This window comes from Dipodomys merriami, unplaced genomic scaffold (genome assembly GCF_024711535.1).
Source record: "Dipodomys merriami isolate MVZ:Mamm:240054 unplaced genomic scaffold, mDipMer1.0.p SCAF_388, whole genome shotgun sequence".
NCBI lineage: Eukaryota > Metazoa > Chordata > Mammalia > Rodentia > Heteromyidae > Dipodomys > Dipodomys merriami.
The window spans coordinates 666,129-693,373 of NW_027205470.1; the positions used below are offsets into that span (position 1 = coordinate 666,129).

Genomic DNA, 27,245 nt, shown 5'->3' on the forward strand with positions numbered 1-27,245 from the left:
TAGGCTCTGAATTCAAGCCTCTAGACACCCACACCCACAACCCCCCCCCACACACACATACACCCCTACACAAAGTTGGCCTAACAACACAAATAGCTCTTACCAGGGCTAGATTCTGGAGAGGGAAACACATAGGATTCTAACATTCCTCTCGTTCATGTCTCATTCCAAGGCTTGCTTTTCTTCTGTATTTTGAGGCTCTCATAAAAGGGTAACTGAATACATTTCCTCTTAGCTATTTCCTTCATGCCCTGGGCTAGAGATACTGCACTGTATTTTCCCTACATGCAATCAAATGAAAGGGTGAAGACCAGGCTTCCTAGTTGTTTGTCCTCTGAAGAAGGGAACAGCGCACCATCAACCTGTCATGTCGGCTGCACGTCAGGTACTCTACCACGTATGTCTAGACAGTGTTTCATTTAATCTTCATTTAATATCTCATAAAATAAGTTCTATCATTGCACTCTCCCTACCCCCATTTCAGAGAGAGGAAGTTGAGGTTCAGAGTCAGTAAGGAGCTATCAAAAGATCAGACAGTGTTGAACAAGAGCGAGCCAAGGTTTAAAACCTATCCTCTGACTGGCAGGCAAGTGTCCTTATGCCCAATGCAACACTGCCTCTCATGGCAGTGTTTGGCCTTAGACACTGAACAATCAATACCTAAAATCCCAGGCAAGTCTACTAGCTTCAGTGTACTCGTTTGGGAAACAAAATGAAGGTATTATCTATTCTATCTCCTGGAGTTGCTATAGGATCACATGAGATGGATGTTACGTTCATAATGCAACCATTTACCCAATCATTCATCCACCTATCCATTCATCCATCATCCATTCACCTATCATCTACCCATCATCCATCATCCATCCATCCATCCATCCATCCATTCATCCTTCCATCCATCCATCCATCCATCCATGTTTTCCATTCATCCAATATTTGCTGGGGATCTATATTATTCTGGGCCCTAGAAAGAATGATGATAATGACCAAGTAAGACAATGCATGAGATTGTGTGTGTGTGTGTGTGTGTGTGTGTGTGTGTGTGTGTGTGTGTGTGTGTGTGTGTGTGTGTGTGTGTGTGTGTGTGTGTGTGTGTGTGATGTGCTGTTCTCAGGGCTTGAACTCAGGGCCTAGGCTTGTCTCTTAGCTTTTCTCTTCAATGCTAATACTCTACCACTTTAGCCACAGCTCCACTTCTTTTTGTTGGTTAACTGGAGGTAAGAGCCTCACAGACAATCCTGTCTAGGCTGGCTTTGAGATTTCAGTCACTTGAGCAGCTAGGATTATAGGCATAAACCACCAGTATTCAGCTAGAAGACGCTTTTTGAAATAGAAAAGAATAGTTATTGCTTTTCTGGTAAAACAGTAAGCTAAATTATTTATTCACACATTCAACAAATAGTAAGCATATCTAGGAACAGGAGCATGGATGCCAAAGAGTATCTATAAAAGACAGGGCTGCATAGAGGCAAATGCATTTCTTATCATTTATTAAGCCATCATGGATCATTTGGAAACACACAGCAGCCGGAGGCTTTAAGGCAGCCTTCATATTCCAAGTAACATCTTACATGAAGAATTGCTGAAGGAAGTCAAATTTTTAGGTGATTTCAATTTCATTTAATTTGCCACAGTATCTTCCAGGCTAATGAGAGTTTCTGAGGAAGTGGTAATGCATTCTCTGAATCCTAGCTCTCCTTTTTACAGTGACAGTTATCAAGGGAATCATGTGAAAGTCAAGAAAATTTCCTTTGCTTCTGTGGGAAATGCTCATCTTACTTCCCTGCTGCAGGTTAGCTCTGCCATGCAATTGTTTACAGTCCATGGGTCTGAGTGGTGTCATCAAGATTCTCTATGAATGACTTAGAGATCACCTGCTAAACTCTTTTCCATTTGGGCTTTCCCCAAGTGGCTCAGAAAGCCCATAGTTCTGTTCTTGTGTGGGTGTTGAGGGCAGATGTAGACAAGCATCTACATAAAAGATGCCAAAGCAAGATCTTTTTATTTTGAATTAAATGCCAGAGAAGTAGCAGCCTTAAGAAAAACAATCCAGGCTTTTTTTTCCTTCAAAAATATTAAGATAACCATAATGTTTCCCTTAAGGAAAAGTGGAACTTCAGGAACAGTTCCCCCTGAAATGAACTTTCTGTCTCTGGTACCAGATGGGATTGGGGCAGCGTTTTACATTCCTCAATCAAACCCTTGAGAAAGTTGGTAGGGAGCCATGCCGAGGTTTTATTGATGTTTACATGCCCAATGGAGTTGGTCCTGATGGTATTTTAATGAGGGTGCTACATTTCTTGAACTCTTCTGCCAAAAAACGTTGCTTTCAAAAGACTAAGAGCCGGACACTGGTGGTGCATGCCTGTAATTCTAGCTATGCAGAAGGCTGAGATCTGAGGCTCACAGTTCCAAGCCAGCCCAGCCTTGGCAGGGAAATTTGTGAGATTCTTATCTTCAACTGGCCACCAAAAAGCTTGAAGTGGATCTATTGCTTGAGCAGAAGAGTACCCACCTTGAGGAAAAAAACCCAAACAAACAAAAATAAAACAAAACAAACTCAAGGACAGTGCCCAGGCCCTGAGTTCCAGCCTCAGGATGTGGGCGGGCGGGCGCACGCGCGCGCGCGCACACACACACACACACACACACACACACACACACACACAATGTCAGAAACACTGAAATTTATTCCCCTCATTAGTTATTCCTAAATTATCTCAAAATTCTAGAACTTTAGTCTGGGGATGTAGCTCAGTGGTAGAGCATTTGGCCTCACATAGGTAAGGCTCTGAGTTTGACCCCTTGATATAAAAAAGAAAGAGATACAGTTGGATGAATATTATTTAAGCCACCTCTTCTACCCATTTTTATCAGCTAAGGAAATCAAAGACCTCAACAGATATTGCAATTTTTTTAACTTCAGTATCAAAAACTTGATAATGAAACGAAGACTCAAACTCCTTTTATTGTTGTTGTTGTTGTTGTTGTTGTTGTTATTGTCAAAGACTAGGACTTGAGCTTGGTATCTACCACAAAATTTCACTGACTGGCTTGTGTTCTACCACTTCAATCATGCCTTTAATCCCAAATCCCTATGGTTTTGATGGTCATAGCATATAAGCATCCAACAGTCATTAATTTTCATATCAATGTTATTAAAAAAGACAAGAGTAGAAAAATAGGTTTGTGGTCTAAAATGGGTAATTCCTCAGTTGACACTGTAGTTATATATTTCAGTATCCAAATGTTGAGACTGGGCACAGGTTTGTGTAATTAAATAAACAGTGTGGTCTAGCAGTACAGGAACAAAAACCAATGAAAGATAACTGCATGCTATCATGGATTTTCCAGAACTGATGGTGTCTTATCTTCACCCAAACCTGGAATTTTCCAGATGTGGACACTCGTTCTTCACAGATAAGACATCCACCACTTATGACATGACAAGTCCCTCCGAATTTTGCCTAACTAGTCAGAAAATGTCACCACTGCTTTGGAATGGCAGTGTCTTGAGGATTAGGAAAAGAAACCTCTTTCTATCAGCCAAAGTCACTACCTCTGGAAGATTATTTTCCTCCACCACAGTTAAAGATATTAACCAGTTTGGATTGTATTTATTTAATTCTGTGGTTTTTTTTTAATGGTACTGAAATTTGAAGTCAGAGTCTTGTGCTTGCTAGGCTGATATGACACTATGGTGCCATACGTCTTGTCCTATTTTTCACAGTTATTTTTAGGATGGGGGAGTCTTGTTTTCCACCAAAGCATATGTCTGAGGTGTGATCCACTCACTTTAGGTTTCCTTTCGTTGCTAGAGTGACCTGCCAAATCCTCCACACCCAGCTTCACTCCATGAACATGATGTCTCTTGAATTTTTCTTCCCTGGGCCATGGTCCTCCTAATTTCAGTCTCCCATGTAGCTAGGGATAACAGAAACATGGTTCTGAGCCCAGCTACAGATTAAGAATGGGTTCTGAGAACTTTTCTGTCTAGGATGGCCTCAAACCACAAACTTCCTGATCACAGCATCCTAAGTAGCTAGGATTATGGGTATGAGATACTGATACTCTAGGTTTAATTCTGTGAATTTTGATTATGAAGTTATATTTACATGAAGGTTTATACCTGGAATGCCTATATAGAGACATTAGAAGCTACCATTCATCTATCAAATTCTCCCTCTAATGAACTGACCGATTTATCATTTCAAACAACTAGAGAAGATTGTCATAGAGGTGTAAGATCTGGGCCTCCTAGACAGCTCTTAAACTAGAGTAGGTTTATAGAATTTGAAGTTAAAGGACTAACCTAGTCAAAGAAAAAAAACTAAAAGTAGAATGAGCAAAGAAAAAGATGAAAAGTTAAGGAAGGTCAATAAGAAGATCAACAGAGTAATGTGGTTATTGGGCTTAGAGGAATTCTTAAGAAATGACAGAAATCAACAAGAGAAAATTATTTTTAAACTTCAGGAACAGTTCTGAGAACACAAGAAGTATATACTGCCAGACTAGGAGGCTAGTTTGAAGGTAACTAGCACAAACTAGCATAGAGAGATAAATCTCCAAGAAAGATGGATGTCTTTAAGAAAAAGTAGACTCAGAGCACTTTCATAAAAACTTGTAGGTAGCACTTACTAGCCCTTTTAAAATATGAGGGTATCAAAGGCCAAGAAGGCTTAGCTATTTCTCCATAGCCACATAGCTAATCATCAGTATAACTGGGATTTTAACTCAAGTAGTTCTGACCCCCTACTATATAGCTTGATAGGAACTTAAGAACTTTCTGGACTCTGATTCTGCCATCCAGTGTATTTAGTCATCCTGCCAGACTGTGCCACTAGCACATTCCTGAACAACAGGGTACAACAAAGGGAATGTGGAAAAGGCCAGGGGCGGTGGTCCTAGCCCTTATTTCAATCCTAGAAAGTGGCCCATTTCCACTGCTAGATTTAGGGATTGTAGATCAGGGTATCTTAAGTTAGATTCAGCTTTGAACAGCAGGACTTGAGGAAAAGCCAACTTTTCTAGCAGCAGAAAAGATGATCTCAATAATGTGGTTTAACAGTTCACTAAAATTTCACAATTTCACTAGAGCTCCAATGGGATAGACTTAGCATCTGGCTTCTTTGGATTCTTCAGGTTGAGGATAAGCAGGTTTCTTTCTGAAGATCCGACAGCTCAGCCAAAGGCCTGCTCAAATCTCTACCCATCTGGATGATTCCAAGGTGCCACATTTAAGTTGACTGAGCTAAACAGGAAAGGGCAGAAAAGAAGCCTACTTCCAAAATTAGGATCCTTAAGTGCAGTAGCCTCAGTGAATATTTTGTTTCTCCTGGTCCTTGTCATGCAGAAATCCATAGCTCCAGAAGTAAACCATTACCTAATAGAATGAAGTAGAACTGAGAAGATGAACTGCAGACACAAGCAGTTTCCCACAACAAGGAATTTCAACAGCCCCTTGGCCTGGAGTTCCACGAGTTTGAAAGGTTAACTTCTGAGTGCAGAAAGCTTCTTGCTTCTAAGACTATAGGAGCAGCCCATACCATAAAGCCTTGGCTAAGGATAGGAGCATGTCTTTTTTTTTTTCTTTTTGGTTGCATTGTGGCTCTTTTTGCCATAGACCCAAGAGCTAAGTTTGAAAGCCTTTATGTCTTCTGTTCCTTAAGAAAAAGCATTTATTACTGGCCTTTCTAAAAAATTTGTTCATGAAACAGCCAAGGATAGAAGAAGACTTGCATGTAGGCAGAGACATAAGGACATGTTCACAAGCACTATGCCAGAGGAATGCTTTTCTCTGGGCAACTGCTTTTCCAGTACCTCATCATTAGCCTGCTCTCTGAACTGCATACAGATGGAGTGGCTGGGGGAAGAGGAGCAAAAGTATCATTCTAAAGCAAAAAATTATGCAGCTGTCTCAAGCTAGAGAGACAAGGGGATCACCAACAGAAAAATTGAGGGAAGAACTGTTCACCATTCAAAGTTTTAAGTGATTCTTCACAGACATCATAGATTGGAAAGAAAAATTGCAAGTAATACATCATTTGTTTTCCAAGACACCTGCTTTCTGTGAGGGTGGACAATACTCATTCCTGAATGACACAAGTTTACTTACCTTGATTTTAGGATTTGTAGCTCAGATCCACTTTTAGGGATTGGCTAGTATCACCTTGTCAGTCTCTTGGGAATCAAGAGCATTTAGACTTAGAAGTTGAGCAAATAATACTTAGAGAACCTTGATGAATTCAGAGCTACCTTGCCCAAAGTAAACAAATGTACAAATGGGCCCATTTCTCTCCATTGTACTTGCAAAAGAGCTCAGGGTTTTAGGTTGATATTAGCATATAGCATTCAGTTGAGATATTAAAATTATGCTTCTAAACCTAGCAGATATCAGCACAATATCATATGCATAAAATGATTGAGTAATGATAAACATTTGTGAACAGGACCCTTTATCCTTTCTCACAACCTAGCTTGCTAAAGCCCAATAAGGATCACACCAAAACTTTCAACCTATCCATCCAGGCTATGCTGTAGCCATGGCCTTGGATCACTGTCTGTTTTCAGCCCACCCTCCCCCAGCTCCTGAGTGAGTTTGAGAAGACTCTTCATTAACAAGTACAACTGAGGGGGGGGTTGAAACCACTGCTTGCCCTAATATCCAACTTCATATAAATGGCATTTGTGAAATACAGCAAAACAGAAGTCTAAACTAAATCATCACACTGCAAAAAGCACCCACAGAAATCATTCTGATATTCATTTAAATTACTTCATATGTTATTAACATTGATAATCTCAGGAAAAGAGGAACTGAACCTTAGACTTCAAGAGTTTCTGTTAATGAAAAGGATCAGACAATTCATACCTTGAATTATAATTTTAACCAACAGGAAATTAATTGGATTTTTAAAAAGGTGATCTTGGGCAACCTTTCCCTCTTCCCTGCCTTTCTTCTGGTACTGGAGTGTGAACTCAGGATCTCACATGCTTTCTGTACCACTGAAGACACATCCACACCTTTTGGGGGCTTATTTTCAGATAGGGTCTCATGCTTTTGCCGGGTATGGCTTTGAATCTCTATCTTCTTATCTCTATCTACTGAGTAGCTGGCAGATTACAGGCATATGCAATCATGTTCAGCACAGATTTTCAGGCAAATTGTTTGGAGTATACTTCCTATGTAAAATGAGACACCTCTGTGTTTTCTGTTAATGCTTCACCTTATGTGAACAAAAGGCCACGCAAGACCACTCTGTCCTTTCACATTAACCCTCATTTTCTCTTAAGGGAGGGAGCTTTCTAAGCTCTCTATACGTGATGTATACCTGAACTACAGATGCCAACCAAAGATGGTCTTTGGGGAAGACGGAACCGAGGGATGGCTCTCTAGTTTTATTTTGACTCAGTTATGAAAATGTTGCTTTTGGGTTTTTGTGTTTGTTTTTGTGCCAGTAATAGTGCTTGAATTCAGGGCCTGGGCACTGTCCTTAATCTTTTGTGCTCAAAGCTAGTGATCTACCACTTAAGCCAGCATCTCTACATCCAGTTTTTTGTAGTTAATTGGATATAAGAGACCCAGACTTTCCTGCCCACTCTGGCTTTGAATGGTGATCTTCAGACAGTCTCCTGAGTAGCTAGGATTATAGGTGTGAGCCACCAGTGCCTGGCTTTGGGTTTTGTTTGACCCATAATGGTGGTATTTTTTGAGATAGTCCAAAAGAGATATAACTCTGCTCTAGCCATGGAAACATTTGACTTGGAGGCACACTGGAGGAGGACTGAACATTTAATTTATTAGATCCCTTAAAATACAGAACACATCCAAACAGACCACTTTTCTTCCAAAAGGGTCCCATCACAATGAAACATAAACCAGACCAAGAATGGCTGCAAGTGGCCTGTGATCTAGCTAAGAGGCTCCTAAGCCTGGTGAATCTCCAATAAGGCCTTTTTCTTTAAGAAAGGAAAGAGAATCCACATTTGCAACTGCCGCATGCTCCAGAATTTCATCTTCACTGAGACCTGAACCAGTATTTCTTGCCAAACTTCTTTTCTTTCCATGTGGCAGAGATTGAGGAACATGTGGTAGTGCCTTTTCCTAGTAGTAAACTTCAACACATTTCTGAATGATCAAATCATTCCTTATTTAACATTACTATGATGGATAATTTACTCTCATTTTTTTTCTTTTGTGTACTAGTCCTGGGGCTTGAACTCAGTGCCTGTGGACTGTTCCTGAGCTCTTCTTCCTTTCTTTCCTTTCCTTTTCCTTTTCCTTTCCTTTCCTTTCCTTCCTCCCTCCCTCCCTTCCTTCTTCCTTCCTTCCTTTCTTTCTTTCCTTCCCTCCTTTCTTTCTTCCCTCTCATTCTCTTTCTTTCTTTGTTTCTGCCTGCTTGCACTCTACCAGTTAAGCCACAGCTCCACTTCTGGCATGTGTGTGTATGTGTGTGTGTAACTGGAGGTGAGAGTCTCATAAACTTTCCTACCCAGGCTGGCTTTGAGCCATGATCTTCAGATCTCAGCCTCCTGAGTAGCTAGGATTATAGGCATACACCACCAGCACCCAGCGACTCATCATTTCTTCTTAGCCTATCTTCTCTTATCTCCTTCACTAACATCTTGTATCCTTTTCATTTTATATGTTTTAGGTGACATATGGTACTGATGTTCTCAGTGAGGTAAAGTAAAAAGTAATTTCCCACCTAACCCTAGTCTGCCATACTTCCTGGTTTCATATTCCAGGTAGCTGTTATGGGTTTCACATTCTTTTAAAGATGAGGTGGGCTTTTTTTGAGCATGAGGTTAATGCTGAATATAGTGAGGAAATCTCTTCCTGGCTTTGACACCTCCCACTTCTCTGAAATGCTTTACTGTACTTGGTGCTCTATAAGCTAGAGATTTTCCTACCTTGGAAACAAGTACTAGGAGGAAGGAACTTTAAAGGTTCTCCAAACCCAAGCCTTTTTTTGTGTGTCCTGGGGCCTGAATGTTGGTGCTGGCACTGTCCCTCAGCTCTTCAGCTCAAGGCTAGTGCTCTACTACTTGAGCCACAGCACCACTTTGGGCTTTATCTGCTTATGTGGTGCTGAGGAATTGAGCCCAGAGCCTCATGCATGCAAGGCAAGCAGTCTACCACTGAGCCACCTTCCCAGCCCCAAACCCCAAGCCTTTTGAAAGAAGGGGGAGTCCCCCACAGTTTGCAGTTACATGGAGTTCGCAGTGGAGTGAATTACTAGCCCGCTGTCTTTTTCACTATGACACACTGCTTGCTGTCTGCAGAATATTCTGTCCATTTGGGAGTGGTCTCACTTCCCTTGTGGTACTACACCCAGACCCATGTATTGCTACTCCATCCCTACAGTTATTTTAATATATTTGAATGATCTTCTTATACTTATTACTCCTTTAAAAATGTATGCCTGCTAGTAACAGAGCTCAATCAAACAACATTAGCTAATTTTACCTCACTATTTGTTCTTCCTTATATCTAGTCAGTTTCAAAGGTGTTTAGGAAGCTCTATCTTTGGAACAATACTTAAGGGAATACTGGTGTTGGCTGGTTTTAATGTAGTGTGTTGGAATAACTTTGTCATGGAGCTGGTAGAAGAAGTACTTGTTACCATTGACAACGAGGGCAGTGTTGTCAATAGTAAGGACTATGACTTGCTGAGCATCCCTTATTGGCAAGTTCTTCCCCAGCATTTCACAATTAATCCTCCCAACAACCTTAAAAAGCTTTCTTAACTCAATTTCACTTACTCAACTTGTTGGATCCACCAATATTCTCCATGCAATTTGAGCTACTTTGTGGCGCTAAAGGCTCACCAACTTCCTGTATGTTTACTTGTATACCATCAAGGGTCTATTGAATTAATTCCCAAATTTGTATGTGAGGACTGGAAATGTAGCTCAAGTGACAGAGCTCTTGCCTAGCAAGTATAAGGCCTTGAGTTCAATCTCCAGTACTAGGGGCAAAAAAACCCCTGTATATGACAGTTGTATTAGCTGCAAACATGTAATTATGGAAAGTGCTCCAGAAATGATGACATATGAGTTATAAAAAATTAATTGCATACCTGGGCACCGGTGGCTCACGCCTGTAATCCTAGCTACTCAGGAGGCTGAGATCTCAGGATTGCAGTTCAAAGCCAGCTCGGGCAGGAAAGTCCATGAGACTCTTATCTCCAATAAACCACTTGAAAACCGGAAGTGGCACTGTGGCTCAAGCTGTAGAGCACTAGCCTTGAGCTGGAGAGTGCAGGGACAGCACCCAAACCCAGAGTTCAAGCCCCACAACTGCCCCCCCCCAAAAAAAAATTTGCAAGCCAGAAACCACTGGCTCATGCCTGTAATTGTAGCTACTCAAGAGTCTGAGATCTGAGGATCATACTTCAAAGCCAGCCTGGGCAGGACAGGCCTGAGACTCTTATCTTCAATTAACCACCAGAAAACTGGGAATGGTGCTGTGGCTCAAGGGGAAGAGTGCTAGCATTGAGTGAAAAAACTCAGGAATAGCCGTGAGTTCAAGCCCCATGACTGACAAAAAATAATAATTATAATAATTATTATTGTGTGAGAGCTTAAATGCTTTTAAAATATTGTTTTTGCTTTAAAATTACTTATTGGATAGAAAGCCCATGGATTGGGAGAAGATCTTTACTAGCCATACAACGGACAAGGGTCTCATATCTAAAATATACTTGGAACTCAAAAAATTAAACCCCCCAACAACAAATCCTCAAAGAAACAACTGCCCAATAAATAAGTGGGCGAAAGACTTAAAGAGAAACTTCTCTGAAGAAGAAAGAAGGATGGCCAATAGACACATGAAGAAATGTTCAACATCCCTAGCCATAAAAGAAATGCAAATCAAAACAACATTGAGATATCACCTCACCCCAGTTAGAACGGCAAAAATCAAGAACTCTAACAACAACAGATGTTGGAGGGGATGTGGACAGAAAGGAACCTTACTTCATTGTTGGTGGGAATGTAAACTTGTTCAACCACTTTGGAAAGCAGTATGGAGTTTCCTCAAAAGACTTCACATAGATCTCTCCTATGACCCAGCAATCCCACTTTTGGGCATTTACCCAAATGTTTACAAACAAGACCACACTAAAGCTACCAGCACAACAATGTTTATTGCAGCATTATTTACCATAGCTAAGATATGGAACCAACCCAGATGTCCCTCAGTAGATGAATGGATCAAGAAAATGTGGTATATATACACAATGGAATTCTATGCCTCCATCAGAAAGAATGACATTGCCCCATTTGTTAGGAAATGGGAAAACTTGGAAAAAATTATATTAAGTGAAGTAAGCCAGGCCCAAAGAAACATAGGTCCCATGGTTTCCCTTATTTGCAATATCTAGTATATGTATGAGTCAAGCGGAAAAGGTCAGATAATGTGAGGTCAGGAAAATGAACCCTTAGATATGTATTTTAATGTTTTTTTTCTTTCATGCATGTGTTTCTAACGCATTTATAAGATTATTTCTTTGTTGCTTTGTATGTCCCTCCCCCACAGTATAACCCCTGCTTTCACTATATTTGATGTCAGTATAACTTGTGGAGGAGATGGGGAAAAACCAGTTGTTTAAGGATACAGGTGGACCTGTTGCAACAATGAGAAGTACAAGTTGTCATGTCCAAAACGAGCTTTACAACGTCGGGGCGGGGCGGGGCGGGGGGGGGGGGAAGGGGGGAAGGAGAAGGATTGGGATTGGGGGGGAGGGGGGAGGCTGGGAAGGGATGTGAAGGGTAAACCAAAGGAGGAGGGTGCAATGCTTGGTAAGAAATGTACACATTATCCTGCCCATGTAATTGTAACCCCTCTGTACAGTATGTTCACAAATAAAATAAAATTAAATTAAAAAATTACTTATTGGATTTATATGACAAGAAAGTAAGCAAAATTATGAAAAGAGAAACTAGAATCTAGTAAGATTCTGTGCTTAAGGTTGTTTTCTGCAAATGTGTTTAAATTCCTGCTCTGTTTTAAAGAAGTTGGGGATAATAGTGCATTAATAAAATGATTTATGAAGGAAAGACAAAGAGTAACTTGTCAGGGGTCCTCCCTTCAAGGGACTACATCCCCCCCCCACACACACACATGCACACACACTCACAAAGACTATGAAGCTGGGCATGGTGATATATGCTTATAATGTCAGGATCTAGAGGCAGGCAGCAAGAGATCAGAAGTTTAAGGCCTGCCTTGACCTCATAGCGAGACCCTGTCTCAAAAAACTCCCAAGGGCTTGGGATGTAGCTCAGTGGTCGAGTGCTTGCTTGGTATGACCCCTGTTCCATACCAGCACTACAAAAAGATTCCCAATGGTTGTACAACAATAAGCCTTAAATTAAAACAGCATATTTAACTAAGTATATTTAAGGCCATATTCCTTATGGTTAGGTGTTTTAAACAGCTATTATGATGAACATACCATTATTCACCTTGATCAAATCAACAGATCTTCTGAAATGTATTCCCATTTTGTATATGAGGAAAAGAGGTTTGGCAGTCAAGGGACTATCAGTATCTACACACCTAGTTATATTAAGATAAACTATAAAGCTTAGTTGTCTGACTCCAAAGCTGTATGTACACACACACACACACACACACACACACACACACACACACACACACACACACACACACACACACACACACACACACACACACACACACACACACACACACACACACACACACGTTAGTACTGGGATTTGAACTCAGAGCCTTGAGTTTACAAGCAAAGCATTCTGCCACTTTAGCCATACAACAGGCCTATTGATTTTAGTTTATCTTACAGATAGGGTTTGTGCCTGCCTTGTCTCATATTGTGATTTTCCTATCTCCCCCCTGAATAGCTGGGACCACACAGGTATATGCCATCATTCTCCACTTGTCCTTGAGAGTCTCTCACCAAGTTCTATCTGGGCTAGCCTCAAACTGCAATCTTGTTTCTTCCTCCCAAGTATCTGGGATTGCAGATGTGAACCACCATGCCTAGATACTCTTTGATTTGTAAAATTAGCCTGCCCCAGGTATTTTGTTTGGTAATGCCATTATATGGGTTTTCCTGAGTGGATACATCTTAGCAAGGTTGGTTGTGAAACAAAAGTCTCAAGGAAATCATGCTGTTATTGGCTCCATTCTTTAACTCTTAACATGGAAATTGTCCATGGAAATGGTCCAGATTTTTGGCAAGAAACTGGCCCTGGTGTATGTTCAGAGGTTTAGCTTTTGCCAAACCCACAAAAACCTGTGACTATCTTGCCTTCTGATTTTTCTTTTCCTTTTCCTTTCCTTTTCTTTCTCTCTCTCCCCATTTCCCTTCCTCTGTTCCTTCCTGCTCTCTTTTGAGATGAAGGTCTCCTTATATCATTATATTGCCCAGTCTGGGGCTTGAACTCATGACCTTCCTGGCCCTAGCTTCCCAAATCCTGAAGTTACAGGTATGCATCCTCAAGCCCTGCTTTGACTCCTGGCTTTATAATCTTCTCCTAATTGGCTATATCTTAGATTTCTTTTTTTTTTTATTTAGAGAATACTTTATTAGTTTCTGTAATCAAACCCACGTAGATAAGACCTTACATATTTAATACAGTGCGTTTACCCCTGTACAAATGGAAAAAAATTAAGTTTAACATTTCTAGACCAATATGGCTATTAATTTCTGTACAATGCCAACTCAACACGGTAAACTGAGATACTTTTTCCAAAGTTGACAGCACAGCTAAAGTTTCCAAAAATTCAAATTATATATATGTATATATATATTTATATTTATATAAAAGACCAATAATAGCAGTATGTTATGCATCAATAGCAGCAACAGCTTTTCCAGGTTCTGCAGTCATCTGAACAAAATTAGACATCCAGCACATCCATTAATAAAAAGAAAAAAAAAGATAAAAAAACAAAACCCCAGAAAAATGCGAAGTTCTGTTACTGTTGTGGTACTTGGCACCATTTTTTTTTTAATTAACGTCTCAATCATCATCTGGAAAGAAAACATTCTTGAGTAACATCATTAAAAACAGCTCTGAGGGGCTGGGAAGGTGGCTCAGTGGTAGAGCGCTTGCCTTGCATGCTCAAGGCCCTGGGTTCGATTCCTCAGCACCACATAAGCAAAAAGAAAAAAGCCGGAAGTGGCACTGTGGCTCAAGTGGTAGAGCGCTAGCCTTGAGCTGAAGAGCTGAGGGACAGTGCCCAGGCCCAGAGTTCAGGCCCCACAACCGGACCCAAAAAAAAAAAAAAAAAAAAAAAAACAGCTCTGATAAAGCACAGTCACTACTACGTATCATAAAGCAGGTACAAGGTATTTATATTCACAGAGGGATGATACAGTACTGTCCTACGTCTATAATACTAGAGGATACAATTAAAAAGGCATTATTGAGACTTGTATATCTTAGATTTCTAATACAACTTGTACCTAACTAAAATATTGAGGGCTAAGTAGGGACAGGAGGATGATGGGAATGATTTTTAGTGTTTATAAGGTAGAAACTATAGACCATGTTGACAGTAACTGCTGCTACTTGGATTTCCCCTCCCCTTGGTACATGAAATCATGAATCTCAGGGGTTCAATCTGTTCTATATTAAAGATAGCAAAGCTATGTATAAGCTACATTCATAATACATCATTCTTCAGGGTAACCTGCGTATGTTCCTGGAAATCTGAAAACCGAGAAGAGGGGGAAAAAATAAGCAAGTGCAAATTTCAAAGTTCACCATTGGTTTGTGGGCCAGCTGGTATCAGAACATGACTTGTGGTCTTGTGATGTAATAGAATACAATTTTGTTCAGCTCTCTCTCCTTCTTCCTCCCCTCTACCAGGCTTGTCCAACTTAAGCCATTTATCCGAATCAGAATCCAGTCTATTTTTAAAGTATGGTAAAGAGTGGGAATGCAACTGTCTTCCTTTGTAGTTCATCTAGTGTTTAATAACCCTAGCTGTCATTAAAGTCTAAAAAAATCCTCCCAGATGGAGAATGGATGGCACAGAATCATGACCCAAGGTGCCTGGAGCCCACAGAGGTCTTGGCTTCTTCCAAGCAGTGGACAATCAACTAGGAGGCTTCTTGCTTACTACTGTGTTTCTTTTCCCTCTTTTTGTCTGTTCTTCCTTAAATTCTAGAAAATAAACACTAGGCATCTTGAGGAAGAGCAGAGTTGTGTAAAACCTTTGGATTTTGGAGAAGGGGAAAAGGAAAAGTGGCAATGCCGGGTCCTCTGAGAGATCACTGAGCCATCTTTACAATGCAGTATGTGTTGGGAAGGCCAATGCCATACTAAAAAAAGTTTCTCCAAAAGGGAAGGAAGCTACAGCTAAAAATATATCATGCCAGCTGTTATAAATGCTTCTCAAAGGAAGCCAAGCAACTATTTCATTAGTTACCTCTTTGAAGAATAAATGAGGGGTTAAGGCAGTAATGGAATTTTGTAGTTTTATGCCAGGTTGGCAATGTTTGGAGAAGGACTGTGAAAGAAAATCTGTTGGTGGAAGGCAAAATAATTACATGAAAGTTTACAAGGAACTACACCAGTGGCTCTGAAGGCTAAGCTGGGGTTGGACTTGAAGCTGAAGAAACAGAACCAGGCTCTCAAGGCCTTATCCTCTGCCAGTCTCCAAAGGGCTGTTTTCCTACCAGGTCTGCCTAGACTCTCCTCTTCTTTTGAATACTTATGTTCTGATGGTTTCTTGAAGGCTGTCTGGAATGAGCTTCAAGTGGCTGGTAGTTGTATAAGAAAATGTGCATGGCAGAAGGAAAAAAGAAAGGATTTCATGGACAAACTAGGTACTTCTGAAAGAGGATGATAAAAAAATAAAAAATAATGAATAAATAAAAATTAAAAATAAATAAATAACAAATAAATGACAAATACATTTTTCATTTACAAATTAGGAGCGCTTAAAGCAGCCACTTTCCTTGAGACTCATCCCTACTCCTTATCTTGTCGGCTGAATTCCTTTGGCTTCAGATGTTCCCTCCAAGGCCTAGCAGTCACCCAGCTCATAATGGGCTTCATGCAAAGACAAACACTTCTACTGACTACTCAGGAAGTCTACCAAACTAGAATACCCCTACCTCCTCCATACACATACAGTAGAGTACTGGATATCACAAACCATTTTTGTTTAATTTTAATCTTGAAATAATTACAGACTCACAAGCAAGTATAAGTCAGTTGCCAATGACTCATGCCTATAATCCTAGATACTGTGGAGGTTGAGATCTGAGGATCGTGTGAAGCCAGCCCAGATAAGAGTCTATGAGACTCTTATTTCCAATTATCCACCAAAATGAGAAGTACAGCTCAAGAGGTAGAGTGCTAGCCATGAGCGAAACAGCTAAAAGAGCACAACCCTGAGTTCAAACCCAGTACTGGCGTGTGCACCCGCGCACGTGCGCGGCGCGCGCGCGTGCACACACACACACACACACAAAGTGCAAAAATACTATACAGAAAGTTCTCACATGAGAACTCATTATCACCCAGCTTCTTCCAAGATGAAATCTTATAAAACTATAGTGTATTATCAAACCAAGGAAACCGACACTCACACACTGCAGCTAATTAGACTATGGACCTAACTCAGATCTTGGCAAGTTTTGTTGTTTTTTTTGGGGGGGGGCGGTCTGGTTGTGGGGCCTGAACTCTGGGCCTGGGCGCTGTCCCTCAGCTCTTCAGCTCAAGTCTAGCACTCTACCACTTGAGCCACAGTGCCACTTCCGGCTTTTTTCTTTTTGCTTATGTGGTGCTGAGGAATCGAACCCAGGGCCTCATGCATGCAAGGCAAGCACTCTACCACTAAGCCACCTTCCTAGCCCCCTTGGCAAGTTTTATATTCACTAATTTTTATCAGAACTTAGGTATAACACTGGCATTTCATCACATGTATACAAATTCCTATAACTCTTGCATGGTCAAAATCCCAGTATGTCTTAAAGTGTCTATAGGTTGTGAAACTGATTTTTTAAGTCACAGAAAGAGCAAGAGTAAAAATAAATGTTACTATGTGACTATGACAGAAGGCTAAATGATCAATATTATCACTAAATACTTAGTGAATTCCTAGGGACATTTTCTTGTTTATTTTGGAAATTCATTACTTTTGTGAACATCTGCCTAGTGAGTCCAGGAATTTATTAAGTCCCTACTGTTCAGCAAATATTTCTGGCAAGATGAGTAGAGAGGCGCAGCCCACATGCCGTCTCTGATTGAATTGTAGTGGCTGCCTAGGGGGGCATATTGAGGAGGATTCAGAGGGCACATCTGGGCTTAGCAAGAGACAGCCATTATCTGACAGAGATGCTCAGCCACAGGAGCATGGCGGCTGAATGCATGCCAGGACTTTGCCATCTCCAAAATATCTGTAACTTTGAGCCACCCAAGGTTCTGATTCCTTGGAAAGAGGAGTCAGTAAACACAATGGTGGAAGTTAAATCTAAGGTATAAATATGTTAAGTACACATACATACAGTCAATAGTTAACCAAAGTATGGAATATGCAGCAGGGGAGAATTCAGATGGCATAACTCCTTAGAACTAACTCACAGCCTACCAAAATGAATATGAGCTGGGCGCTGGTGGCTCATGCTTGTAATCCTAGCTATTCAGGAGGCTGAGATCTGAGGATTGAGGTTCAAAGCCAGGCCCAGCAGGAAAGTCCATGAGACTCTTCTCTCCAATAAACCACTAGAAAACTGGAAGTGGCGCTGTGGCTCCAGTAGTAGAATGCTTGCCTTGAGCTGAGGAGCACAGGGACAGCGTCCAGGCCCAGGGTTCAAGCCTCAGGACCGACAAAAAAAAAACAAAACAAAAAAAACCCAAAATGAATACGAGGAAGTTGGTACTTGTGATGGGGGAGGGAAGAGGGGAGGTCAAGGGCAGAAGGGTAGATAAATGAAAAAAGAGGGAGAATGCAATTTATAATATTTTGTGTATATCCTATGAAACGAGGAAAATTGAGGGAATGGGAAGGGTTGAAACAGATGGGGAAGAATGATGAAAGTCAGAATGCTAATCAACATGTATTGTACTTCTAAAACTGACATGTTGAATTTTAACCCCTTTATAGTTAAGTAAAATATAATTAAATATATGTAGATAATTAATTGTAGTTAATTAAAATATGATTAGATACATATAGATAATTAAAATATAATTTAAAATTAACAATAATAATGAAAGAAAAACAATGCTTATCACCAAGGGGATTGTAAGTGGGAAGAAGTGAACATGTTGACCAAAGATGGGACCCCAAACACTTGGGACCCCAAACACTAAGAGCTGACACTAAAGTACATTGGTCAAAGCTAGCACACAAGCAGCACCTCTGTTTCTAGGATCTCAGAGGAGCAGCAGGCTGGACAGTGTCACATCTGTATTCTGTGGAGACCACCAAAACAGAAGGGTAGCTGGTTCACAGGCAGGGAACTTGGGAAAATTCAGCATCAGAGATAAACAGGTTCCTCATGGAGTTAATCTCTGAAGGCAGGATTTGAAGGAAGAGGTATGTAAACTTGAGTCAGATTTGGGTCTGACTAATTGGGTTCAAACCTCAGCCTTACTACTTAATCTGTGATGCTGGTCAAGCTAAATTCTCTGAGCCCATTTATCTGTTAGATGAATAGAACAATAATGCCCACATCATGGGATTCTAAGGGTTAAATGAACTATTTGTGTAAAGGGCTTTATATTTGACATACTGAGTTGCATATGCATACCTAGTATGTAGTAAACACTACATTAGTGACTGCTATCACTAATTCACTCATTTATGATCTATGGAACAAACATTTATTTAATGTACACTTGTATCAATCCAAAGAAAATTATTCAAAATTAATAAAGGTTACTAAGATTCTAAATTCTACCATCAATCTGTGGAAGTGAGCAGATGCAATGGAGTTTGGGAATCACTTTGATACCTTATGTTCCTAAGATCTTGCCTCATATGTGGCTAACAGAAGCCAGCATGTTTTTAGCTAGGGGTTAGGAACTCACACTTATAATTCCAGCTATGCAGGAAGCTGAGATCTGAGGATTGAAGTTAGAAGCCAGGACAGGTAGACAAATTCAAGAGATTCGCATCTCCAGTTCACAAGCAAAAAGCTGGCAGCATGAGTGGGAAAAGCTGAGCAAGAGCTAGAGGCCTTGAGTTCAAGCCCTGGAACTAAACCTTTAATAATAATAATAATAATAATAATAATAATAATAATAATAATAATAATAATAATAATAATAATAATAATAATACAGTAATAATATAATGCTAAAAAGAATAGTGCATTGCAATGGTTTGTAGTTTTCTTCCAGAGTAGAAAAAGAGATGGACAGGCAGTCTGAGGAAAGTGATGTAGCAATGTCTTCCATGCATGGAGTTCTATAAACATTTAAGAAAGCCAAGAAATCCTTGTTCTTTTCCTGAATTACTTTTTCTATAGCCGACTTCAGATGGGAAGCAACCTAGTGATGCTATGCCATGTTCTTTGCACTCTGTATTTGGAATCTCTTGTGATGGCTGAAACCAAGTTGACCAGACCTTGCATAAGGTATGTGATAATCAGTACTTTAGTCCTTTCGAGTTGCACAGGTGTATGATGAAGAGCCAGCACATTCTTGCTCAGTCAATAGGTTTAGTCATTGCCTTGCCTTCGAAGGAGAATGAGGCTGACTTCTCAACCAGTACCAAGCCACTTTTCTCTTCTCTCATGGAATGAAAAGTCCTGCCCAAACATCATGAGGTATCTTGATTTTCCCCCTTTTCTGGTGTTACTGGGGTTTGAACTCATAACTTCACACTTGCTAGGCAGGTGTTTTATAGCTTGAGCCATACTTTCATCCCTTTTTGCTCTGGCTATTTTGGGGATAAAGTCACACTTTTTCTCTGGACCAGACTGGAGCACAATCCTGTTTCCCCAACAGTGGAAATGACAAGCACACACCCTTTGCCCAACATTTTCTGTTGAGATTTGGTCTTCTGCGAACTTTTTGTCCAGCTCTCCTAGCACTGAGATCTTTCTAACCTATGTCTCCCCAGTAGCCAGGATTACAGGTGTAAACTACCAGCACTTAGACAAGATCTCACTTGATGCAACTTCTTCAAGGAATAAGATATTCTTGCATCTGAAGGGATAAAAACTGGTTGATTCTCATTAGATTGGGACTAATTTGAGGCCCCTATTTTTGGCCTCATCCCTAACTTCAAATCCTCTGTGTGTTTCTATTGCCTACCTGCAATACATCCTTTTTCTCCATCTCATGTTGGCATATCTTCCCAGTGTCAACAAGCATCCCAAATCAAGTTTGGTGCTATCTTATCATCCAAATGTACGCCTCTAAGATGTAATATGTTCCAACGTTTATCATCTGCTAACTGCCCCCAATTTATTTCAACTGTTTCTCCTTGAAAAAAACCAATGGTCAATTATTAGACCTATGAGTAACTCAATTAGTTGGTCTTTTTTCTCTGGAATATTTTCTTCCACTCGCCTGGTCATACACACATTTTCTCTCACCCAAGTAGCTTCTAAACTTCTTTCTTTCTTTCCTCTAGCCTGCAGAGGCTGAGGTGAGGTGTCTGAGTTTAGAGTCCTTGGTCACCATCTGTATGCATATCTGCACAAGTAATCTCATCTAGTCTTGTAGCTTTAAGAATCTTCCATGTGCTAGTCAGTTCTCTCGCCTAAAGTACATATCCATATATCTAATTATCAATTACCTGTTCTACCTCTCTGGGACATGCCAAACCTATCAACTGTGACACAGAGGTCCTACTTTTACAAACCTCAAATCTACTCTGCTTGATCCACAAAGACTCATCCATCTCAACTGGCAGGAGCACAAGCCTTCTAGATACTCAGGCAAAACACACTGGCTTTTTTAATCCCTTCTCTAGTTTCAACGTATATCTTGAGTGCTTCTGACCATTCTAAGTTACTCTCCTTGCTTGAGCCAGCCTCATCTCTGGTCTGAATGACCTCACCAGCCTCCTCACGGGTCTGCCTGTTCTTGTCTTTGCCAGGAACACATTATATCTATATGATATATTTACACCACAGCAGCCAAAGACATTCCTTTAACATGTGAGTCAGGTCATATCACTTATCTGCTAGGAATCCTCCAATAGCTTCCTGGTTTCCTGAGAGCAAAAGTCCAAGCCCTTGACATGGTCAGTAATGTCCTGTGGAATCATCCTTCTCTCTCCATCTTCTTCCATCCTCCTCTTTGAGTACCAACCTTCCTGCTTTTTTTTTCTTTTCTTTTCTTTCTTTCTTTCTTTTTTTTTTTTGCCAGTCATGGGGCCTGAACTCTCGGCCTGGGCACTGTCCCTCAGCTCTTCAGCTCAAGGCTAGTGATCTACCAGTTCAGCCACAGCACCACTTCTGGCTTTTTCTGCTTATATGGTGCTGAGGAATCAAACTCAGGGCCTCATGCATGCAAGGCAAGCACTCTACCACTGAGCCACCTTCCCAGCCCCTTCCTGCTTTTCTTTAAATAAGCTGAGACTTCTTCTATCTAGTGATCTTTGTTCTAGCTTTTACTTGGCTTGGACTACTCTTTCCTCTAGATACTAGTCTGACTCGTATACCACTAACATGTCTTTGCTGATATATCAGATTCTCAATGAGGTCTACCCTGACCACCTCCCTTCATACAGTAACCACCACATTATCAACACTTGATCCTTCTTACTAGACTCTGTCTTGTTTCAATGTCACTAATCAATCTCAAATGATATATATACACATATATAAAATTTATAACCATATAATTTATTATATAATATAAACCTAATGTTTTATATAACTAATATGTACTACACTGCCAGCTCCATAAGGACAGTGACTTTGGTCTTTTCCACTGATGTGTTCCAAGTGCCCCTAGAAGGAGAAGCCTATATAAGGTGCTCAGTAAGGCGAGGGATGTTCTCTAGTGGTAGACTGCTTGCCTTGCATGCACAAGGAGTCAGGTTTGACCCCCAGAAATGCCAAAAGAAAAAAGCTCAACAAATATTTTTACGTGAGTAAACAAATCTGTGAATCAATAATATGTATCTAATGTATTACTAAATCCTGATCCTAGAGTAATTCCACTTAGGTTTATTTCTCCTATTCATCCCTTCTGCTCTGCATCTACTCCTATGATACTTGTGTTTTCAAATGCACTTTTGAAACCTATTGACTTCACATGAATCATTCACTATCTACTTGGTTGGCCCATAGCTGACAATCCTCATACAGCATTGCTCATGACACTCCCATGCTCAATTTCTTTAGGGGCTTTCAAACCCCTTTCCTCAGTCTACTTTCACTGTCTTCTTGGCTCCTGTTTCTCCTTCATAAGCCTCTTTTCTCCTCACTATCTCCCAACCAACTCTTTACATTACCACATCCATCTTTTTGCTCTCTATGCATATTCCTACCATGAGTGTCCTCTCCCACCAAATTCTCCTCCCCCTTTCCATCTTAGCCCATGTCCATTTCCCCTCCAAAGTCTTTCTTCATTCTCCAATTCACAAGGATTCCTACACTCCAAAAAATTTGACAGTACTTATAATATAGATTCTGTTATAGTTTGTATATGTTCTTCCAAGTTCAAGTATTGAAATCTGCTTCCCTAATGTAAGTGTTGAGAGATGATACAATTGAGTGGCCAATAAATATTGCTTAAATATTGTTTGAATGGGTTTGTTTTAAAATGAGTTTAGCCCTCTCTGCATTCTCTAACATTTTTTTTTCTTACCACATTACCATGTAGCCATGTACCATGTATTTGGCACTCATTAGATGTGGTCTCTTGCTCTTAAAACTTCCCAACTTCCATGATCACAAGCCAAATAAGTTTTTGTTGCTTATAAATTACATAGTCAATGGTATTTTGTTAAGCAGCAAGGAAGAGAGTAAGATAGACTTCCTTTAACTGACATTAAAACTGATAGGACCTTATGGCAGTACTTATATAATTGTGTACCATTCTTTTATATATCTCTGGGATTCTTATGTGAATTCTCTGTGGACAATAAGCCAGGACAAAAGCAATATTTAATCTTTAAACGTGAGACTTAACTGACAAGTCCTGTATCTAATACAGGCACCCTGCAAGTGGGAACAATATCTCAAGCTTCTTTATGTTTTCCATTAATTCCAACCATGTTAGTCACACAGTAGGTAGACAGCAGTGTTGGGGTGGAAGTTGGCTAATTTGGAATCTAAACAGGGAGGAAGCAAGTAAGGGACTTAGTTGAAGTTCAGGAAAAATAAACTGGAATAAACCAAGGTTGAAAATGAAAATAAAACAGTAAGAGGAAATGAATTATGTAACTTGTGGGTAAGGGCAGAAGGGAAAAAATGAGGGGAAAAAATGAGAACCGAGGAAGGGGTGACAATTGACCAAAAACCATTGTACTCATAATCTGACTTATGGAATTGGAACCCCTTTATACAACTACTCAATAATAACAATAATTAAAAAGTAATAAATTAAATAAATTACATAGAGGGAAAAACAGTAAGAGGGTGGCTTTCATTAATGTGGTTGATAATTTGAAAATGTGTAGACTAATTGATTTCAGTTCTTAAAATTATGTTTTGCATAGCTCTTCTTTTCCACCTTGACAGAGGTAAGAAATGTAGCTCTTCAGTGCAGTAGAAGAAGTCACACATTTTCTATCACAGTTACATGGCCAAAACTCACTCCATATGCAAAGTCCCACAGACCACGGATTTAGGATGACTGGACTTAACATTTCTTTTTATTTTCTTACTTTAAGTATTCAATCAATTAAATAAGTTTCTCAATACACTATTATAAAACAGGCTTTGTGTTAGATGATTTTTTTCCAACCACAGACTAATATACATTTTCAGAGTATGTGTAAAGATAGGCTACACTAAGCTATGATGTTACATAGGCTAGGTATATTGAATGCTGTTTTGAGTTACCTGATTTTCTGCTTAGGACCAGTTTATAGGGACATCATTCCACTGGAAGTCAAAGAACACCTGTCTTCTCCATGGGCCTCAGCTCAGGGAAAGGTGCTCTTAACCAGGTAACCATTAGAACGGAACAAGTCAATGCACTCTGAATATCACTTTTCTCACCATCTTTTCCAGTTTTATTTATTTATTCATCTGGCAAGCACCTAATATGTGCTTATTTTTGCTGCTCTGGCTAGAGCTGGACATTTACATTATCTGTTTATCTTATCACAGTCCTCAAAGAGGGGAATCACGATGTTGCCATTTTACAAGGGAAGGTTTTGTTCAGAGAAGTTAGATAACTTGATCAAGTTATAGTCAGCAAATTGTAGGTTTGGGGTTTAGATTTTGGAGGGTACTGACACTAATACCTCTGTTCTTTCATCAGGCTGTCTGCAGTTGTTCTATGTATATGTGAGACAGGCACAAGTCAAGAAAAAAGCCCAAAGGTTTGCAATGCCGATGAACACGACCTCCATAGATCATGAAGAGCAGTAGAACGTGACTGTAAGTAACACTGTGGTAGAAACATTACTGAAACCTCGTGAAGGGGAGATCTAAGTTGTTTCACCTTTATGATGATTTTTTTTTGCTTTTGTTTTAAAAAGAAGGGTCTAACAATATAGCTCAGGCTGGCCTCCAACTTGTTCTGTAGCCCGGGTGGGCCTTGAACTCATGACTTTCCTACTTCATCCTCCTAAATACTGGGATGACAGAACTGGATGCTCTTTAAAAAGAGGTCCAACTCTTTTGTTTTCCCAGGGATATGTAATGTAATCATCTGGTTAAACTTCTAAGTCCTTTGCAACTCAAGTATTAACTCAAGGGTTCTAAGATTGAGAAAGTCAAGGTAGCCATCCCTGAACCTCCTTCTCTGCACGGGACTGGGTAGCCATGATGATAAATATGTATGTTGACTACAACCTGATGGCCATCTTTAATGTATTAACCTTGTGATGACCCAACCCAGAGTGTGCCAACCAACAGATGAAAATATATAATGACCCAAGACCAATTTCAGGATAAATAACATAAAATGTAAACATATGAAAGACCAAGTTTTGAGAAGGCAGGCTGCTTAGAGCTTGCATCTCTCCCAGTTATTGTAAGAGGGACAAGGCTAACCTAAGAAATTTGAGCCAAGAGACTAAGGTGGTTCTACTAACCCCTGCCATCACTCCCTGTGCTATCAAGCAAGCAAAGGCTAGAGAAAATGTTCCTTGCTTGATCACAACTCTGCCATTGGACACTGTCTGCTATCATAGCCTCTTACATAATAAGGCACTAGTGCAACAATCACCTAAATCTTCAGATAGTCTAATTATTTGTGTCTATATAAAAAAACAGAAAAAATTTAAAAATTCTCATAACAATATCAGTGTAGTTATCTTTAGGATTTCCTTGGTTATTCCACTAAGGTACTAACTCAATTAGTGTAGTTAATAATCCAATGTTCTTACATTCTTGAAAAACCCATTTAAAGAGGTCCAGTAGCCAAAAGACTCAAATGGAGGTAAAATCCAAGAAGGCATCCCTGTTCATTTTTAGTTGTCTTGTCTCATATATATCTGTTTGTTTGTGGTATAGGGAATGAAACCCAGGATCTGATGCATGCTAGACAAACACACTACCAATGAGCAACATCCCTGACCTCTCCTCCTGCCTGCTAAGTAGAAGTGCCTTCAGGTTGACAAGTCCATCAGATCTAACTGCCAAACCTTTCCCCTGAGACAATCACCTCACAGATTCATGTGAAGCAGGGCTGTACATGTACAAGGAGTGCTGATGGATGGTGGGCTGCTTTTATACAGGCATGAGTGATAGGTTGGTCACTGCTGGTCTAAGCTGGGATCCAGAGAGGATCCCAGAGGACTCCTGGCCCCAGTTGCCTGCTATGAGCATGGCACTTGGCTTTGGTGATCAAAGAATGGAGGAGAAAATGTCTTCTACTGCCCTCCCTCAAAGCAGTTCCTGGCCCACCTCTCCTAAGAGGTTAAACTGAGCAAGAGGAAGCCCACTGCTTCCATACGAGGTCTCCACATAGATCAGCATTCACCATCAGCAAGCCTACTTTCCCTGGTCAGGAGCAACAACTGGAGGTTCAACCAGGAAATGCAAGGGGAGGGGGCATTCTAGGGTGAAATGTAAAAAATAATAATAAGGAAAGAAAAAATTTAGAAAGAAAAGAAGAAAAAATGCAAAAAAAGCCCATGAGACTGGCAGGTTAACCATGGGTTAGAATCAGGTTTAGAGAATCACACAGTAACTCAGTGTCTTGGCAAAACCCAAAACCCCAGGACGAAAGACATGTGGGTTTGAAAGGCATTTGTGTTTGCAGAAACAGGATGTTTCCTTCTTTCACCATTTCTTCTCTCCCTCTCTATTTGTTCTTGGTCTGTCTGGAATCCAAATTTGGACCTTCCATTGCTTTTACCTGTCCAATATTTTCATCTTTTCAGAGACCAACCAATAAGCCTTTTCCCACAGCCAATTCCCATCAGCCCTTCTCTCCCAGGGTTCCAAGGTGCTCAGAGCAGACATTGTCAGCAAGACATGCCACACACACAGCAAGTCACCAAACCAGATCACGTTAGAGGGTTTGCAGGGAACTTACTTGTACTTGTGCTGGTTCCAATTGTATTGATTGTGGTGGGGACAGATGAGGAGGAGTAGAGGGGCACATGACCGTTCTCACACCCCAGGCTTTTGTCCTGCCAGTTGGAGGCATTGATGCAAATCCCAGAATCCCGAGAGTTCTGCCACCCGTTGAGCTTGTCATCGGTGTTTTGTCTTTGGTGATAGTAGTGCGTCTGTCCATAATCCACAGAGTCTGAACGGCCACGGTTCTGGCTGCCAAAGGTGGTCGATGTGCGGTCCTCCAAGTGATTCAGCCACATGGCCAGAGCACTGCGGTCTTCCAGCGATGTGGCTGGATGGATCAAAGCATAGGACAGCAGCTGCCTGCTCTCCTCAATATGCTGGTTGTGTTCAATTGAGTGAGCCAGGATTTGGGGCAGCAGTTTCATATACTCTACTTTTGCGTCAAGGTTTCCTGGCTTCAGCAAAGGCAGGTGAGTTAACAGGAGGGAAATCACTTTATCCTTGGATTCCTGTTGCCATTGGTTAATGATTCCTGAAAAGGAAAACACACAGGTCAAATGAGCAAATACATTCACCAGGACACTAAACACCACACTCTAGATTCAGAGCAGTCTGTGGATT

General features: G+C 40.5%; 1 protein-coding gene across 4 annotated transcripts in view; it reads right to left on the bottom strand.

Moving 5' to 3' along the window:
* The window catches only part of LOC138805128 (protein Smaug homolog 1), a 229,763-nt gene that overhangs the window by 67,224 nt on the left and 135,294 nt on the right, over positions 1-27,245 (bottom strand). For all 4 annotated transcript variants that reach the window (XM_069989727.1, XM_069989725.1, XM_069989726.1 and 1 more), the window contains one exon: positions 26,638-27,156. In XM_069989727.1, the coding sequence (XP_069845828.1) occupies positions 26,638-27,156 (519 nt within the window). The remainder of the gene's footprint in view (positions 1-26,637; positions 27,157-27,245) is intronic.